Below are 20,382 nucleotides of genomic sequence, written 5' to 3'. Positions count from 1 at the left end.
TACATACAGGTGTGTACCTACATACACATGACTGTGGCTAATGAACTTTTAGGGTTACTCCATCCATACCATGAGAGATAGGGTGGCAATGTTAAATTGAGTGACTCTAATAACTACTGGAGCATTTTGCAATGAAGGCTCCATGAAAACCCAGACTTGCTGCACCCATTCCATGTGGGGAGAGGAATTCTTTGGAAAACACAGTACAAAAAACCATTCTGCAGCCAGGCTCGGATGGCTTGCGCCTGTCATGCTAGCTACTCAGCAGGCTGAGAGCTGAGGATCACGGTTCAAAGCCAGCCCAGGCAGGAAAGCCTATGAGACTCTTATCTCCAAATAACTACCAGAAAACCAGAAGTGAAGCTGTGGCTCAAAGTAGTAGAGCGCTAGCCTTGAGCAAAAAAAGCTCAGTGATGATACCCAGGCCCTGAATCTAAGCCCCAAGAGTAACCAAAAAAAAAAATTCTGCATCTTACATTTCTCTTTTTTGAAAAATACATTAATGGCTCTGAGAATTTAAGCAGAACATAATACAGTTATTCACTCTGTATAGCCAAGCACTTTTGGTGCCAATTTAATAAGTATCACCATCCCCCTCCTCCAAAAGAAGTAAAGATCGAATACACTGCCATTATTTTCTTCATCTTTTCGCAGGTGACTCCTTCGAGATGATGCATTTATGTTAGTCCTCTTTCTAGAATCCAGTCTTCCTACAAAGAATTCATTGCAGCACCCTTCACAATAGCTAACTAAAGGAAATATCCCAGACGCCCAACAATGGATGAATGAATCAAGAAAATGAAGCATATGCATGTATTTATATATATATACATATTTTATATATGTAGGTATATGTGTGTATATATGCTTTAATTCATCCACCAGGAAGAATAATATTATGTCATTTACAGGGAAAAAATCATATTGTGGGAAATCAGGCTCAGAGAGACAAAGGGCACGCGTTTTCCCTCCTAAGTGGAAGTCGGGCCTAAAATTCAAACAAATATGAGAACATATACATGATATGCCTATATTTATATGTGATCAAACTGACTAAAGTATAGTATACAACGTGGTGGTGGATTTCCATGGTGTATCCACTTTGAACAATTAGTGGAGAAGCTGAAACATTTCCTTATCTAAGAGGAGTGGAAAACTAAGGGGAGGGGACAGAGGAGTGGGAAGAGGAAGAGTGGATGGATATAATCTTAACAGTTGGTGGACATACGTGAAAATGGATCTAGGTAACTTGGGGCGACTGACTGGGATGGGGTAGGGGGGCAGAACAATGGAAGGGGTGACCATGATCAAGATATGCATGGTTCTCATAAGCAGACACGTTGAACTGAAACCCCCTGTACAACTACTATTTAAAGATAATGGGGGGCTGGGAATATGGCCTAGTGGCAAGAGCACTTGCCTCCTACACATGAAGCTCTCGGTTCGATTCCCCAGCACCACATATATGGAAAACGGCCAGAAGGGGCGCTGTGGCTCAGGTGGCAGAGTGCTGGCCTTGAGCGGGAAGAAGCCAGGGACAGTGCTCAGGCCCTGAGTCCAAGGCCCAGGACTGGCCAAAAAAAAAAAAGATAATGGGGCTGGGAGTGTGGCTTAGTGGTAGAGAGCTTGCCTTGCATGCATGAAGCCCTGGGTTTGATTCCTCAGCACCACATAAACAGAAAAGCCAGAAGTGGCGCTGTGGCTCAAGTGGTAGAGTGCTAGCCTTGAGCAAAAGAAGCTCAGGAACAGTGTCCAGGCCCTGTGTTCAAGCCCTAGGACTGACAAAAATAAGTAAATAAATAAAACAAAGACAACAAAAAGTGAAAAAGAAAATGATAAAGTTAAAAAGTGAAATAAAGTAAAAAATGTGAAATAGATAAAGTAATAAAACAGTGAAATAGAAAGGATGAACTAATTAAATAGTTGTGTGTGTATGTGTGTGGTTTATTTTTTCCAGTCCTGGGTCTTGAACTCAGGGCCTGAGCACTGTCCCTGGCTTCTTTTTGCTCAAGGCTAGCACTCTACCACTTGAGCCACAGCGCCACTTCCAGCTTTTTTCTGTTTATGTGGTGCTGCGGAATCAAACCCAGAGCTTTGTGCCTGGTAGGCAAGCACTCTACCGCTAAGCCACATTCCCAGCCCAATAGCTGGGCTTTTTTTTTTTAAAGGAAATTTTTAAAGAAGATGGTGCCTCGTTAGCTGGACCTCCTACTTGTGTCTCCCTGCGTCACGGTGGGTGACAAGTGTAACTCACTGCCATCAGGAAGCAGGATTGCAGACTTCTGGATGGACACCCAGCCCTAGCAATCTAATCTTGTATTTATAGTCTCTGTTGCACACTAACAAACTATTTCCTGATATTTTGGAAGAGTCAGTCCCCAGCCATTCACATTTATACTCCTAGGCTGTTTCCTTTCCCTGAATGCTCTGATTACATCTTAGATTCCATTATGACTATTTTTCTCTTCAGAGCCCTCACTTACAGTGGCCTTTGCTAGCAGCAATAGAAGCAAACAGGCAATTAAGGCCTTTCCCTCTGTACCCTCACCTTTATAATAACAATAAAAAAAAATTTTTAACGTCTTTGAAGTTTCTCCATCATTCTCCAAATGGCAGGGGCCCAGCCCTAGAATCACAAAGGAAAGTAGGAAAAGTAATTTGGAGTTGAGGGGCAATATCTAAATAATAGGCATAAAGTATACTATCCATCTGCCCTAAAGTTATTCAAACATCATTTCAAACTTCCTGAACACTCTTCCCCGTAATCTAGGCTGGGCTTCTTTTTGTGTGTGTGCACTTAACTTTGGTCTTAGCATTTGCCACAGTTTTTGTGCGGTACTATTTTTGTGCATGTAACTCTTCAGTCAAGAACTGGATCTTACTTGAAAAAATTTTACTTGTCTATTTCCCCTACAATTTTCATTAGCATTTATTAGTTATATAGGAGAGTTTTATTTTGACCTGTCTATGTATGCATACAATGTTTCTTTAAGAATATGTTATTTTAAATAACAAAGTTTTTATGTTTAGGTTAAAAAATGACTAACCAAATAGCTAAGATTTATTTCAAAAAATTCAAAATATTTACCCAGAACAGAAGCCATTAAAAATTAGTTATTCACAAACTAATGTTTGTTACCCATAATTTATATGCTGAAATACATTGCATAAAACAAGTAAGACTTACTAAAGTCTTACAGAAGAAAAGTAGCCATTAGGGCATTCATGTTTAATCTTTCCATGAGTGAATCTATTTATGTACATTTAAATAACTTGCAGAGGAAAAATAAAAACATTAAGGGCAGTTTGATGTCATCAGTTATGACAATTCCAAAACAACATCCCACAGAGGAAGAGTCTGAAGAATCACTTAATTTCTTCAGGACATATAGTGTTATTAGTATTCTAATAATTATTATAAAGTGAAAAGTTCATTGAGAATGTTGAGATGATATGCTATACGTACATATAATAGAAAACATTGCCAGAGATCTTTAAATTTGTTTATGATTAGTTTCCTTATATTTTCTATAAAGAAAATATTATCTATATGTGAGATGCAATAAGTACTTTCTACATTTATTTATAATAAATACTAGTGCATAAAAAAAAAAGGACTGGATCTTTCATTTCGGGATCCTGGAGCATTTGTGTCCTAGTTAATGACTTTCACAACTCTTAACGATGAAAATTTTCACTTGTTATCTCCCAGTTTGGGTAGCTGCAAGCTCAGGATGGGCTGGGCAGCTTAGCCAGGTAACCTGCTCAACCTTTCCAATGAAGTCAAGATGGCAGCCAGATGCACTAACCCTCGAGCCAAGGTGGCAGACTCATCCTACTGGTGGCAGTAGGTCTCAGTTCTTTGCTGTCTATTATCTGTTAACATAAGACTTTAGTTCCCTGCAATATAGACTTCTTCATAATGTCACAGCTGGTACTCCCCCAAAGCAAGCAACCCAAGAGAGAAAGCAAAGAGAAAACTGCAATATCTTTTACGACTGACTTACGCACCATCCGTCCTACCAAATTACATTGGTGAGAAGGAAGTAAAGCCCAGCCCCACTCAAAAGGAGAGAAATTAAGTTGTACTTCTTGAGAAGAGTATCAAAGAATTTAAGGACACATTTCATACTATGTGTTCATTCATGAATGCTCTCCAGTTGAACTAACATTTAGAAATATATTCAGAATTAAGATCCATACCAGTAACAGGAGAAACACATCCAGTTCGTTACCATTATTTTTTATTTTTGAAAAATATGTATACTGCCATTTGTAAGACTGAAAAGAATAAAGATTTCAGAAAGATTTCTTCAAGTTCTAGAAGATAAAAACCAGTTCCATCACTCTCTGTAGGTCACGATCTGCACCTTTACCTATACAGCTCTGGATACTGGGATAATGTTTAGCTGTCATTCCTAGTCTGGCCTCTTTTGATACTTTTTATTTTTCATTTCTCCTTTTCCCCCACCTATTTATCTTTGCCTTAAAGTGGCTATTTGAGAATGTCGGTGATCATTTCAGATGACTAGGAAATGCTCTTGGGAACTTTCCCCCCCAAAATGCAGCATAAAGTGGATAAAATAGACACTGTGATTTAGGAAGTTATAGATTAAACCCCTGACCCTGATATTTGCTCAGTGTCCTCATTCACAAAACAGAAGTTACAATCCTCACATCATCTGAAGACACATGTTTTAGTGAAAGCCAAAATCCTGGTGCATTAAGTGTTTAATAAATGGCAGCTTTAATCTTTGTTTTGGAATCCGTAGATTCTGACTGTGACTTTCTCCCTGGAGAATGGCTACCTACACACTATCTTGCTAACTCCCGATAGTTCTCACAGGGTGTTGAACTGCCTTCCTTCCTCCTACACTGACTCCAATAATCAGTTCTGGATCTCCATGTCCTGCCTTGATGATGCTTGAGGTTAACTGTGTGGGCTTCAGAGAAGTTGCTGGAATGGTTTAAAAAGTGCATGCCGGGGCTGGGGATATGGCCTAGTGGCAAGAGTGCCTGCCTCATATACATGAGGCCCTGGGTTCGATTCCCCAGCACCACATATACAGAAAATGGCCAGAAGTGGCGCTGTGGCTCAAGTGGTAGAGTGCTAGCCTTGAGCAAAAAAAAGCCAGGGACAGTGCTCAGGGCCTGAGTCCAAGCCCCAGGACTGGCCAAAAAAAAAAAAAAAAATTTAAAAAGTACATGCCCTGCTGGGCACCAATGGCTCAGGTCTATAATCCTAGCTACTCAGGTGGCTGAGATCTGAGGATCTTGGTTTGAGGCCAACCCAAGCAGGAAAATCTGTGAAACTCTTATCTCTAATTAACCTTCAAAACGCTGGGAGTGGAGCTATGGCTCAAGAAGTAGAGTGCTGGCCTTGCAGTTGGGGGGGAGGGGGGGAGCCCTCAGGGCCAGTGCCTAATCTGAAATCAAACCCCACAACCAGCACTTTAAAAAAAAGAGCACATCCCTTTGCATGATTCAGGACGCTCAGTGTTTCTTCCACATTCTTCCTTTTTTAATACTGATATACTATGTACTCCATAAGAATGAAGGAGTCATGCAACACGTGACTATGAGCGGGATGAAATCCGTGAACTATTCTCATAAAGCTTTCAAAATGTTGGACAAGTTCCGGATCTACATCCATGATAATACAGCACCCAGATGTAGTAAAACTCTAACAACTTTGTAACTGGAGGTGTTATTGGGGGAGGTTAGTATTCCCAAACACTCACCATCAAATGGGATGAAAGAATGTTTTACAGGGGAACACACATTTCTAAATTTTCCTTAAAAAGGCATTTCATTTGCTGTGTTTTTCCAGTACAGAAGAAAAGTTATGTTAGGATAATGTCAGTACCATAAAAGTAGGGCTAGAGTGCCAAAGCTGTTTTATATATCTACAGTGAAACTCTGCTTGAGTTTTGTAGGTCAACACATGAGGTTGTGAATGTAAGCGCTACATAATAGCCCATAAATATGACTTGAATTGCAAAGGCTAAATATTCATAAAATTCTGTTTATCATGAGACCGTAGAGAAATAAAATTTACCAATTTCACATCCTCTCTCTGTCTCTCTCTGTGTCTCTCTGTCTGTCTGTCTGTCTGTCTGCCTCTCTCTCTCTCTCTCTCTCTGCTCACTTTGCATTGCTTCTTGTGTAAATTTAGTCCCCTGAATGCAATACCAAGTCACAAATAATGAAAGCTGGGTCTGGAAATAAGAGGAAGTAAATGCTTACAAAATTTGCCAGGCAAAGTGAGGACTGTGTGAGCTATCTCAAAAGCTACCACTCCACGGTGGGGGCGGGGGTAGAGGACTGAAGGCTGAGTTTGTAAAGGAAGGCCCAGAAGCATGACCTTCCAGATGACACCAGGGAGGGAGGACTTGGTCTAGCCTTGGGCTTGCTTATTTCCTAATGTGTGCCTGGATTGTATTCCTGCAGTACTGGTCATTCTTTCCTTCACCCCTATGGTCAGCAAGATAAGGAGAGGGGCAAGATAACCTTGCCTGGAGCTGCAAAGATATTCTTGAGTTCTCTCTCATGGGGGAGAGAGATAAAGAAAAAAAAAGTTTCTTTAAAACTTAAAAAACAACAACCCTGCACAGCTGTAAGCAGGCCAGTCAGTAAAGTAAGTTAAGTACTAGCCAAAAACTACAGTTGTCCTGGGCCTCAGTAACTCCAACCTATAATCCTAGCTACTCAGGAGATTGGAATTTGAAGACTGCAGTTCAAGGCCAGCCCAGGCAGAAAAGTCCATGAGACTCTTATCTCCAATTAACCATCAAAAATCTAGAAGTGGAGGGATGGGTCATGTGGTAGAATGCCAGCCTCAAAGGCGAAAGACAGCACCCAGTTCAAGTCCTAGTACTGGTACATGTACACACACTCACTCACACACACACACACACACACAAATTAGGTGTCCGTTGTGAGCATGGTTAGGTGCCTCCGTTACAATGAGAAAATGTGGTTGAGTTTTATTTGTGTACCTATACATACACGTGTGGCTAGGAGTTCTTGTCAGGCATTACGGATTAGAGCACTATGGATTGACGGAGGCTGCATCTATGTCAAGATGCGTGTGCACATCTTCTCCTAAACCATTGGTGAGGCAGGGGGTGAGGCTGAGTTGAGTTTGTCTTGCTCTGACTACTTTCACTAACGTGTGGGGTTCACATCTCTCTTGAGTTGCATGGTGGTTAAGACAGACATCCTTTGGACAAAGAGGGCTCCTGTTTCATCCTTGGCCTAGCCCCTCCTGGTGTACCTGTGTCGCAGAAGACTCTTCATGCTCTTGGCTCTTCTCCCACGATACTTCGCTGCTGTCTGACAACGGGTGCAGCTGGCCTGGCATGGAGGTGGAATGGAACCATTCGTTATTCGGGTTCAGCTTCCACATTAAGCGTGGCTTCTGTCTGTTTTCTTCCGATTTTTGGTTGTTTGTGGGGTGGGGGAGGGGAGGGGAGCATGTTTCTCGGGAATCTTGTCCCCTTTGTCCCCACGACATTAGGCACATCTCCGTCAGTCTAGGGCCAGGCTAGTTTCCTGCCTGTCCCCAGAACAGTTTTCTGCCCATTCCTGAAGAACCTCGAGCTTGTTGCTTTTCTCTTCCCCCACCGTGGGTTTCCCCAGGTGCCCAGGGGGTCACAGGGTTTGCTGTTCTGCCCCCTGCTTGAGGAGACTGTTCTTTAAAAGGAAGCTGCCTAGGGAGGTTTTGTGCAGCTGTCCTCTCCCTCGGGCCTGCACCAGGGAGGAAGGCTCTCTAGATGCCTGCCAACCGCAAGCTTCCTCAACAGTGCTCTCGGGAGCCATGGAGAACAGCCAGCAGGTGGGCGCTAATTCTCTTTATGCCTACACCCCAGGAAGTTCTAGTCTCTCGCTAGCCCACGTTCAATCTTTAGTAATGAATCGTAAAACCTTACATGAAATGAGAGGGACCATGCAACAGCCAGGATTGCCAGTTTTACCTGCAGTGCCAACCTTCTGAATTGCAGTCTTCCGGGAACACTGTATTATAGGCTCAGTGGCAAGGACTTCTGCCTGTTGGCCAACATTTTCCACTAAACATGGAGGATGGAGGATGAAAGGAAAATGAGTTAAATTGTCCTCACCCATCTGCAGTGAAGTCCCCTTCAGCAGTGAGTCAGAACTTGGGTTCCTGCAGCTCTTCTGTCTGGGTTGGAGTATGGCTGGCCTGTGGCCTCAGCTGCTGAGAAGTTAAACAAAATGATCATGTGTTGGCTATCTGGATCTTTCTTGATACTGAGGGAAGGATGGTACACCGTCGTCTGTCTACAGCTGTGGATGAAGTTGGAAGTCCTCCAGGATATAGCTCCAAAAAGCAGTGTGTTAGGAAAATAAGATCCTTAGGCCACAGAACAAAACATTAAAGAAAGCACATGTTCAATAAGCTAACTGACTGGGCCTTGGATCTACACCTCATGGTGAGTAATGCTTGTATATCTTCCTCGAAATGAGCAGAGGGTATAAATGAGATTATAAAAACTTTTGTTCAGTCTGGAGGCTGACTGCTGAATGGAAACAGTAACATTTATCTAAATTAGTGAAACATATATCATATATAAGTTTTAGGATGCAGTGGGGGTCTTACTGTTTTGTTTGTTTGGATGGTTGGTACATGGAACCTTTTGTAGTACATGGTCTTTTCTTTCAAATAATTTAAAAGTATTGGCTATTAGGTTTTCTCCTCTCCATCTTCCTAAGTAAAAAAGTATTGTTTAAAATGCCTAGGAGTAATAAGAGAAACCAATTATATTGAATAACTGTTATATCATTAAATTATAGTATTATATACTATTCTATTTTATACAATAATTGTGATATAAAATTATAACATATTTTAATTATTATATGGGAATATATATATGTCTTCTATTTAAAATATTAAATAGCAATACCTAGTAGTTGACCTAATCACTAACATTTTAACATAGATTGAGCAGCATTTTGTGACACATGGATAGTTGCAGCATCATATGAAATATTATATTACTATTAGTAGAAATCATAAATGTTACCAATATAGCTCAACTTTATTACCTATGTTCAAATTAAAGAAAGTACTAGGTGTTGTGAAAATAAAGACACAATCTTTTTCCCATGCAAATTCACAGACTCTTGTGAATTCTACCCAGGAGCCCCTGGGACTGAGAATTTCTCTGCTGGAGAGAAAGCCAGCTCCTATAATCAAATACAGGAAGGTAAGAAAAGGCTTCCGGGAACGTACAGGTGGAAGCCCCAGTTTCTAAAAAATTATGCGGCTGAGGATGAGCATTAGTAACATTTAGAAAACTGAAAGCAATTTGACATTTGGAAACACTGTCTCTACTAGAAACCATTTATTGAGGGCTTTTTAAGACACTGATTGCTGCCTTAAACATAAGTATTTTCATGTTATTAAGTTCTTACAACGTCTTTCTAAGGCAGCATAGTTGAACCCCATCTGGAAGATGAGGTCATTGGGAACCAATGATTTTAAACAGCTACGATCCAATAGCTTATACAGTGATTCCCACCTTCCTTCTGGTGGGTATGTGCAAATGCACCCAGTAGATACCAAAAACCAGAGACAGTGCCAAACTCTCTCTAGGTAGACTTAACTTAAGATGGTTCATCTTGCTATTTTTAGACTCTACGATGCTACAAAGCAGTATGTTTTCAGTAGAAATTCCAGTTTGAATTTTGATCTTTTCCCAGGCCGTATCCAGTATGATACTCTCTTGTGATGCTAGGTAGTAACCGCAGGCTATAGCTCCCAGCCAGGCCCATGATCACCAGGAACAACCATCACTGTTGTGTACTGTACTGCTGCTAAGCTAAAATACTCAATAGTATTCAGTCCACTTTGCCTTATATTTTCAGCAAACAATGGTAAGGGGACACTCTAAGTTGAAAACCATCTGTACTCTATCTTTTCACATACATACATACATACCTATATTAAAGCTGAATTTATAAATCAGGCCCAGTAGGATGCTGACAATAATAACTGATAGTAAAATAAACTCCTTATAATTGTATATATTGCAGTAAACGTTATGTGAGTGCAGTCTCTCTCAAAATATTTTACTGTATCATACATCTACTTGTCACAGTTGGCATCAAATAACTGGAGCTACTAAATGCAGAACTGTGGACAAAGGAGACCACTTGATGTAGAAAAGCACAGATTTCAACCCTTCTCAGGAAGAGATGGTTTTGTCTGCGCAGGAGGCAGCTAATAACATTAGGGAAACACTCAAAAACAACCAGCCTTGAATGACAAACTCAGGAGAGCAATTGTAACCTGGAAGCTACTGTGTCTGGGGGGGGGGCGGTCTACTTTCAAGCTTCAGATGCTACCTCCCCATTCAGCTTCAACACCTTTGCCAAATATAACAATGCTCCTATCTACATATTTTGCACATGCTTTCCTCTCCTGGTGTGCCTCCTTCTTCTGCTAATTGAGAAACATCTTTCAAGACTTCATGGGATGCTGTCTCTTGTTTAGAAAAGCTGGACTCTTGAGCTTTCTGCAGGCAGGTGGAAAAGCAAGCAGGACAAGGCCAGTGCTCAGAAGACAAGGATTAGAATATGAGTAGCAAAGAGTAGAGAATTGCCTTGTTGAGACAGGGAAAATGTAGAATCCTAAGAGGAGGAGGAAAATTAGATGGTTTATTGCCTATGTGATAAGACAGGGAGTTCAGTTTACAGGGAAAGTAAAGGTGCACCAAACTGACAACACTACTATTTCCTTGAACTATAAATTCTGTCAGGGGTTTGGCTCTTGTGGAATATGTTCACAATGTTTGCTTACGTTTCTTTTTGTATTCCCAATCTTAAACTGTTACTTCTAGAACAAGAACTTTCTCATCTTAAAATGTCTTTCTCCAAACACTTTTATAAGTTTGGAAGTTATTAAACTAGTCAGTATTTGTATATAAATGTCTTAGAAAACTATGTTAAGGATTCATTCATCCAACTGATGAGAAAGTACAAGTCGCTGTGGATACCTAGCAAATCACTACACAGCATGGCAGCCTCTAAGACCTTACACAGAGGTCACAGTGTTGTGCCACCTCACAACCACCTTTGATTATTTTCTGTAGATTTTTTAAATTTTTTAAATTAGATTTTTTAAAGATCAGGCTTAATAGAGTGGTGAATGTCTGTTATCCCAGAACTCTAGAGGCAAAGGTTAGGAAAATGGTTAAATCAAGGCCAGCCTGAGCTACATAGCAAGACTCACATAGATGGTGGATACCAGTACCAAGTGGAATGGGCTGGATCTTAGTGGGCCCTTTACCAACCAAGCGTAGTCTTTCCATTGTTATTCAACTGTTGCCACACTGCCACTCTCGGAGTCTCAAATATAGAGCAATTTATTACTTTGTTCATTCAACCATTTATTAATTCATTTACTCATTCATTTGAGACAAGGGTTCACTGTGCAGCCAATATTGTCTTGAACTAACCTTGAACTCATAATCCTTCTATCTCAGCCTCCCAAGTACTGAGATTATACTGGGTCCAAAGGGGAAGGACAGAACGCTTTTAGGGAATCATTTTCTATTTCAGACGCTCACCTTCTATAAACATTATCACACAGCAGGTTCATCTATTATCTCAACCAAGCCCCGCAGCTCTCTTTCATCTCTGCTCTTCTCTCATCACTCATCCCTCACCCATCTGGAAGCTTACCAGTGAGCATCATCTCTGGTGTGGAAGGGTAGACAGCAAATAAAAGGACAAATTAATATATTGGGTATCTAGTCCTTCTGATACCCCCAAATTCCAAACTTCATTTCAACCTGGAGCTCAAATCACTGTTGCCCTAGCAACATTCTATCAGTTCTTGGGGAATTTTCTGTTTTCCCCATTTGGCTACTATAGTTAGATCTTGGAGAGATTCATTCTCAGAGTCCCTGCTCCTCATGCCAGGGCCAGCTACATTCTATCCTGGATGCATGATTCATTTGGGGTGGGAGTTGTCTACCACAGTGATAGCAGATCTAAGCTGGCTTTCAGCCAGTTTCCATCCAAGAGAGCTTTCTTTCCCACCCCTAGCAGGAGAGATCTGATTCTTCTCCCTTGCAGCTAAAGATATCTGCTTAAGTCCTGAGAACAGGTTCCTTGTTCCTCTGCCAAGGCAGTAGTACTCTGCTCTTCTTTTCTTGGCCAGAGACTCTGCCTGCATCCTGAGGACCACAACGTTTGCTGTCCTTCCTCCATTGACTGACTCCAGAAACACGGTGGCTGTAAAGAGGCTCGATCTGTTCTAACAGGAAGGCTAGCCCCTCCTGGTGTTTTGGTGAAGGTGTTGGGATAAATTAGATTATCCTTTCTAAAGTGAGTGGACTTCATCTAATCAATTGAAGACCTGAATAGAACAAAACCTCTCCCTGGTAAGAACAAATTCCATCTGTTCAATTGCCTTCAAAGATATATATATATATAAATGAAAAATGAGGAACTGAAAACACTCACCTTTGCCCTTGACAGCCATAAAACTGCCCCTCCTGAAGACCTGATGAATCTAAATCATCTTCCACCAGCTCCCATCTCCCCAAACATACCTTACAGTTCTAAGAGAAATAAACTGTAATTGTGGCCCCTACCATAAGCTCAAAAAAGCTGCTTCCCTAGAACTCAAGATTCAATCTCTGCACAAAGAGCTCCTTCACCTATTCCCTCCTGCCCCTGCACCTCCTGGACAAAGTACCCCAGATCCCTGCCCCACCTGACTTCACCCCCATGCCTTTTAAAAGGAGACCTCAGGCTGGGGATATAGCCTAGTGGCAAGAGTGCCTGCCTCATATACACGAGGCCCTAGGTTCGATTCCCCAGCACCACATATACAGAAAACGGCCAGAAGCGGCGCTGTGGCTCAAGTGGCAGAGTGCTAGCCTTGAGCGGGAAGAAGCCAGGGACAGTTCTCAGGCCCTGAGTCCAAGGCCCAGCACTGGCCAAAAAAAAAAATAAAAAAATAAAATAAAATAAAAGGAGACCTCAGTGTGTGAGTGTGTGTGTGTGTGTGAGAGAGAGAGAGAGAGAGTGTGTGTGTGTGTGTGTATCAGTGCTTTTCCAGCCTGGCTGGAAGACTCTGGCATCCCTTTCAGGCTCTTCTTGCCCAAAACAAAAGCCTGTTCTGATCTGTTGAGGTCTCTTTACTCCTTAATTTTCTCATCCACATAATCTTTCCCTGGGCCTATAATGGAATTATTGGCTATCCTGGTTCTCAGACACTCTCAGAGGAAGGCTGCACCACCAGTGGCTCTTTGAGATGTCCAGGTTGTTGATTTTCAGTCACTTTGCAAACCTTGGTACTTCTCAAAACACTATAAAGGCTGTTATAATTACAGGCAGACAGATAGACACTCACCCCCCCCCCCCCGACAACCCTAATGCTTCTCTTTGACTAACATGCCTTTTGTAGTATATATTTTTGAAAGGGGTGACTACAAGATTTCTTTTCTTCTAAACATTGATGCCTCTGGTATGTAACACACCATGATGGGCCTTGTTGGGGATGTCTTTGTTTTGTTCAAAAGATTGGCTTGATGGATTTCTTTTACCTATGAATTAGTATCATTCCTCAGTTCTGAGAAATTCTTGGTCATCTCTCCTTTTTCATTTTTAGACCTTTCATTAGTTGTATACTAGACCAATTGATACTGTTCACAGATCTTTTATACTGTGTTCAGGGTTTTGTTTTTTGTTTCATTTTTCTCCTTTTGGTCTTTCAGCTGTATTAAAATATAACTACATTAAAGCTATATTAAAAGAACTATATTAAAATCTCTGCCCTGTAATTCCAATAATACAACTATCTTTGCTTCTGCTTTATCTGATACCTCATTTTTTTTTACTCTGTATGAGAACTATAAAGAAATAGTGCATTTTGAAGAAAATATTTACTCCCCAGGAAGGGCCTGCTCCTACCACCATCAAATTTCTAGTGTGTGCTTGGATCAATTTAATCTGTAACTGAGATAAGTCTTGGCTTTGTTAAGTGTTTTACGCCATTGATCACTTACTTCAAAATTCTTAGGAGCAGTCAGGGCTTTGCCTGCAGTAGAGTATGGATCTGATGCTACCCACGACTCCATAGATGCTTTCATGTTTTAGAGGCCAACCGCTAGTTTTCCAAATAAAAATGGTTGGGGATGTCTGTTGACTAGCCTTTGCTCTTCAGCCTTGTGCTCGAAATCACTGCAATTTGGTGGATTCCTCCACATCCTGCTGCCTTGCCCCTTCACCTCTGGAAGGTTCCTGCTATGCTCCCAAAGAAGCCATCTCACAATGCTGGAACTGAAGAAAGCAGGCCAGAGTGTTGAGAAAGGGGTTTCTCATTACTGTGACAAGCTTCTCATTACCTTGCAGTGAGGTCCACTCGGGGAAGGAAGGGGGGCAGCCCCTCCCCCCTTCCTCTTCATGAAAGACAGCACATAGCCTTACCAGAAATGACCTGAAACTAGTAACTGTCAATCACCTGACTGTGAGTCAGAAAAGGACCCCAGACTCTGAGGTTACTTCCTGAACCACCCTGGTCACATCTCCTTCAGACAGACTCTGAGATCCTTTCTGCAGCCCTTGTGGTCATACCTCCCACCTTTCCCTATATAATCCCACCCAACCACAAGTTCTCCTCTGCCTCCTTTTCTCTTCTTTTCTCTCTCTGCACACCTCCATCTTGGGCAAGCCAACAGTTTGCTCTCCCCCCACTAAGTGAATCTTGGCAAACCTTAAATCTGTTGCCAAAACCTGGGAAGAGTCCAACTGGACTCTTCTCTAGACACAGCTGTCACCTCTACAGGGAAGGTATTGTCTAGGTGGTGGGTCTCATGGGCATGTGCCTGAACTATAGCCCAAACCCTTTCCTTTCCCTCGGGCATGAGGGTGGAGGACAGGATTGCATATAAGTCATGCTAGGTGTGGTCATGGGCCTGAACAAGGTATTTAAACTCTTTGATGTAATTATTAGGGATCCCAGTTGCTTCTCAGTCTGGGAGAGATCAGTCATTGAAAAGGGGACATGAAGTCTAATAACTCCCTCTGCCCCTGCCACACCTCCTGCAGATGACATAGGGGGAATCTGGTATGAGACGCAGGAGGTGAGTAAAAGGAGATGAAGCAGAAGAAGGGCAGAAGATTTAGCATGAGGAAGAGGAGCAGAGTCCTCAATGTCCAAGAAGGGATTCGGCCCTTCTGGCTCAGGAAGAGGCTCCAGGCTTTTAGTTTGGCAGGGATGGGTTGCCCCTGTGCCAAGAGGCTAGGGAACATTGGGCAGGATTGGCAGAGAGAAGGGCAAAGAAAGCCCGACCATATAGAACCTCTGGCTGTTCACCATTGCCTTGGCAGAAACTGTCCAAATTCCTGAAAGTATTACCATTGAAAGTTCATTTGGGGCCATTGAGACTGACTGTCTAGCCACACTCCACTGCAATAAAAGGTAAGGCATTTGGGCTTTACGGAGTCCTTGAGTAAAAGAATCCCTAGAGAGCATAAGACATCAGTAAGGGGTGGGGGTGGAGCCAGTGGGGGAATATATATATATATATAACGATTGTTATATCACTGTTGTAACTACTTTCAACGTGCTACGTGTAACTGTAGCTTCTATTATTGATGATCTTCTTGTACCCACTTCCTCTGGTTGTACCTGCACTATCTCTGTATCTTATCTGAGTATATTTGAAACCGTGTATACTGGTATTAGAACTAGGAAAATGAAAGGGAATACTAAAATCGAGAGACACAGGGTGAAAAAAGACAAATGACTACAAAAGCAATACTTGCAAAACTGTTTGGTGCAAATGAACTGAACAACTCTTGGGGGGGAAAGGGCAAGGGGGAAGGGCAAGGGGGAGGGGGAGTGAGGGAGGAGGTAACAAACAGTAAAAGAAATGTATCCAATGCCTAATGTATGAAACTGTAACCTCTCTGTACATCAGTTTGAAAATAATAAAAAAAAAAGAATGACATAGTAGTTTGAAAATAAAATGAAATAAGAAAAAGAGGATAGGAAGAGATGAGAGAAGAAGGGAGAACTAGATATTTACAACATTCTTTAAATGCACTCAATAGAAGTTTATGACAACTATAGTGCCAAAACTGGTACTGGCAATTTAACACTGGATAGACACTCTATCTTTAAAGGCAGAGCATCTATCTTCAAAAAATTAATTGTCTAATGGGAGAGACATAATATGTGACAATAAATACTAAAACAAGAAAAAAAAAAAAGACATCAGTAAGGGGGGTGGAACCAGTGGGGGAGTGGGCGGAGTCTGTGAGGACCTAGAGCAGCAGAGTGGTCCAGGGCAGGAGGGGAGGGGATCTGGTCTGACCCAAGCAGCTTGAGGCTGGAAGGGTGAGGGGTGTTGAAAGAGACAAACAAAGGGGCAGGTGGGCAGGATTCCTTTACCAGCCCAGTCCCCCTCCCCACAGGCAAGCCAGGGCGGCCAGGACAGCCAAGCCAGGGCCATGGGGCGGGCCGAGGGCCCTGCCGCCTGACCACAAGTGTTCGCCCCAGCAAGTTCTCCACTTCACCAGCAAGGACCGAGCATTTGCTTTCTACGGCAGGGGGAGGTCTCAACACAACGAAAACCTATTTCTTTGGGGAAAAGGAAAAAAAAAAAAAACACTTTAAAAAAAGGAAAGAAAAAGCTCCCTTAAATACAAACTGAAAGGAAGAAGGAGAGGGAGAAGGGAAAGAAGGGTGGGGCAAAGAGAGGGATGTAAGGAGCAAAATGCAGAATGAGAACCAAGAGCAATGTCGTTCCATGGAGTTGATTGAGAGAGAACATCATAAACGTACTAACCAGAAGATTTAAAACCTAGTAGAAATTTTAAAAAAATATATAGACAATGCCAAAATTGACTTAAGAAGAAACAAGCAAGAAAACAAACAACAAAACCCTTTAAGTCAGAGTAATACAGGTTAAGAGAATAGAAATGGTCACTGAAGCCTTGTTTTACCTTAAATAAGTTTGAAATTTGGGATTTACCAATGATAGCTTTAATGGATGTATTGGAAGGGTTGCAATACATCGCACGCAACCCCAGGAGTTTGAGGTGTGCTAGCACTCTGGTTATGGCTCTGTGGGAATCAACTTAATCAGTAGTTCTATTTAATACCCCTACTTCAACTTATGAAGGCTTTTTGTCACCAACAGATTTTGCTGGCCTTCTCTAAGGAAATATGCCAACGCGATCCTGTTTCCATTCTGCATTACAAATTCAATAACAAAACAGATTCTGCATGTCCAAGGCAGGGCCTCTTATCAGTGGCCAACGAATGGAAGAACAGGAAAGAATCAACTTCCTAGCTCACCATAGTTGGGAGTTCATATACGGGAATCAGAGGAGGAGAAAGGCTAACAAGGGGGTGGCATAACCATGCATTTTCCTGGAAAAGATAGAGACTTCTCAGAACTTGGTTGTCATTCTTTGCTTCTTTTAGTGGTCTAGTGTTTCTGGTCCTATGTTGGGGGTTTTTAGCCTCCTGAACTCTCCTGTCCTGCAGGAGAGACAGGATAGCACACCCCACGTCGGGTCCAGGAAGAGGATAAGAGGGCTGACAGACTGTCACCCAGCCCCCCTCTCGACAGAGGACACACAGACAGTACAGGAGCCAGTCAGGACTAAAACTCATTTAATGGTGGCAATGAGCTGTTCTTTTAAAAGGGGCCAGAGGGTGGCAGAAGAGGAGGAGTACGTGCACCTACGTAGGGGCTGGCATTTGATGCCTGAGCTGTCCATCAGGGTGGAGCTCCAAGGGACCTCCCTAAGGGGCGGTCTACATACCGCCCCCGGGTTCACCACCAGGGGCCATCTTGGCTACACGTGGTCCCAAGGCTGGGAGGCAGGGCCAGCTAGAACCGCCTCTTAATGATGCAAGGCATCCGGGCGGGCGTGCCCCACAGTCCTAGAGGCTGATGGGTATGTCATTTAGCATGGAACTTAGATCACAATGCACAGTTCATTTAGCAGTGACTCTGGCAGCAATTTAAAATTCAACTGGCTTCGCCTAAATAGGAATTTTTGGCCTTCAGACATCCTGTCTTCAAAGATAAACATGATAAGACAGGGTAGGAGTTCAGCTAGATCTAACATTGGATTGTGCCTTATGTTTTTTCTTTGATTTAGGGCATCTTTTGTTGCACTAAACATCTTCATCTAGTTAAACATGGCCATTCAGTCAGCTCTTTCTTTTGTGTCCTTCAATATTCTGTAATGCTTTAAGGGCAAAGAATACAATTTCCCATCATCCCCTGTAGCTTGATAGGAACAAGAAGACATAGAAATTTCTTTACATGCTTAAGAGAAAACCTCAGTTTGAGTGGCATACACAAAGAATGATTTCCTCCAAAGGCCAAGAGGTTGAGGGTAAATAACTTCCTGAACTACAGAGAGGAATGGAGGCTTGGATAGCAAGGGGCGTGAAGTATCCAGTAGGTAGTATTGACACACTGGAACACACTGAAGGAAGGAATACACATAAACAGAAGTTGTTTCAATATGTACATAAAGTCTCTCAGAAGAGACTTGGAGCTCTCCCTTAGAGCTGCTCTGAGGAGAAAGATGACAAGTATGTTCAGGACAAGATGCTGTGGGTGTGGAAAGCATTAATCTCTTCCTACTTTGGTAACTAATGCTCCCTGAATATAGAGATTTCATAACAACGACCATGGCCAAACAAAATGGTAGAAAAAGTGTACCCTATCACAACAAAATGCCGTGTCATGCAAAAAAAAAAAAAACCACACAATAGTATATAAGTTGCTATCGTAACATATACTATGGTATATTGTTACAATTAATGAACCAGCACCCATATTTTTGTCAATACATCTATATTTTATCCAGGCCTCCTTGGTTTTTACCTAATGTCCTCCTTCTTAACACAAGATCCCATCTTACATTTGGTAGTTGTGTCCTTACATAAGCTCTGTCAGAGCCAAGACTTATCTTTGGTTCTGATAACTTGTTCTGAGGAGTACTGATCAGTTGTTTTATGAAGAGTGTTCTGCAAGTGATTTTGCCTGGTATTTGTGCCCTTGAAAGGGTCGAGAAGCACATCGGCGGAATGGAGGACACCAAGAGATGTTCTCATGCAAAAGCAAAGGTTTTATTGCAGGACCAGCATGCTGGGGCTCACAGAACTCGCAGGAACTGAAAGCCCCGAGTAGAGAAAACTTAAGGTTTTTAATACTCTATACTACTGGGAAGTTTATCTTAAGGTCACTATGTTTTACACAGGTTAATAAATAGAAGTTTTACTCAAGTATGCGACAATTTCAGTAATTGCAGGATGAAAAACATTTCTCAGAAAGTTTGATACATTCCGGGTGGGGTTCGGTGGTCACAGCCCTTTCCCAATCTTTAGCCTGCATCTATTCCTGTTGCAAGTCAGCATTCCGCAAGACCAGGTACAAAAACATTTTTCAGAAAGCTTGGCACATTTTTGGGCGGGGGAGAGTTTCGGTGGAGTCACCAACTTTACACTTGTTAAAGAAAATAATTTTCTTTTCCTTTACACCCTGGTTATGGGTTTATGGGTTTCAGGGAAGAAGGCCACGAAAGGGCAATAGTCATCATATCATATCAAGGAACATATTATGATTTAAGAGCACTAGTGTTGCTACTGGTCATCTAACAGAGGTAGAATTCCTCACATTTCCCCCTTTTCCATGCTATACTATTTAGAAGGAAGTCACTATGCACAGAACAATTACTTTTTTAATCTGAGCTTATTATTTCTCTTTCAATCAGTTTTGTGGTTATATTCCTGAAAAATATTTCCACTGGGTCATACCTTGCAAATGTACTGGCATAAAGTTATTCCAGTGTTCTCTTATGATTTATAAAAAAAAAAAGTCTTTCCAATGTCAGATGTCGTATATTCCTTTTTTATTCCCCAAATTAATTATCTATATATATTCTTTTTCCCTTGATCAAATGTACTGGAGAGTTGCCCGCATTTTTTAGTCTGACTCTTAAGAATTAGCCTTTTATCCCATTGATCATTTTAATTGTTCTTTTCTTTGGTATACCTGCTATTCACTCTCTTATATTTGTGATCTTCTTACTTCTATTCTCTTCAGATTCACTGTGCTATTTTTTTCTATTTTTCACTTGGACACACCGTTCATTTAGTCTTAATTTTCATTGCTATTTAATAGCTGCCTTCATAGTTATGCATTTCCCTCATGGTATAATCTTGGGGATATTGCACAATGCCTGATGTAAAGTACTTTCATCATTATTCATTGTCAAATATTTTGCAATTTCATTGTGATTTCCATTTAAATGATGAATATGCACATTGTTGAGATTTCCTTTGTGACTCACTATGTGAATTTTTGATTT

General features: G+C 41.7%; 1 protein-coding gene across 1 annotated transcript in view; it reads right to left on the bottom strand.

Annotated features, from left to right (window-relative positions):
* The window catches only part of LOC125349593 (NXPE family member 2-like), a 52,219-nt gene that overhangs the window by 15,538 nt on the left and 16,299 nt on the right, over positions 1–20,382 (bottom strand). The window contains exons 2-3 of the mRNA XM_048343886.1: positions 8,121–8,218; positions 7,277–7,356 (exon numbers count right to left, since the gene is read on the bottom strand). Coding sequence (XP_048199843.1) covers positions 7,277–7,299 — 23 coding nt within the window. The 5' untranslated portion in view covers positions 7,300–7,356; positions 8,121–8,218. The remainder of the gene's footprint in view (positions 1–7,276; positions 7,357–8,120; positions 8,219–20,382) is intronic.

Source organism: Perognathus longimembris, chromosome 3 (genome assembly GCF_023159225.1).
Source record: "Perognathus longimembris pacificus isolate PPM17 chromosome 3, ASM2315922v1, whole genome shotgun sequence".
In the NCBI taxonomy this organism is placed as follows: domain Eukaryota; kingdom Metazoa; phylum Chordata; class Mammalia; order Rodentia; family Heteromyidae; genus Perognathus; species Perognathus longimembris.
This window is presented reverse-complemented; position numbering and strand designations above follow the sequence as displayed.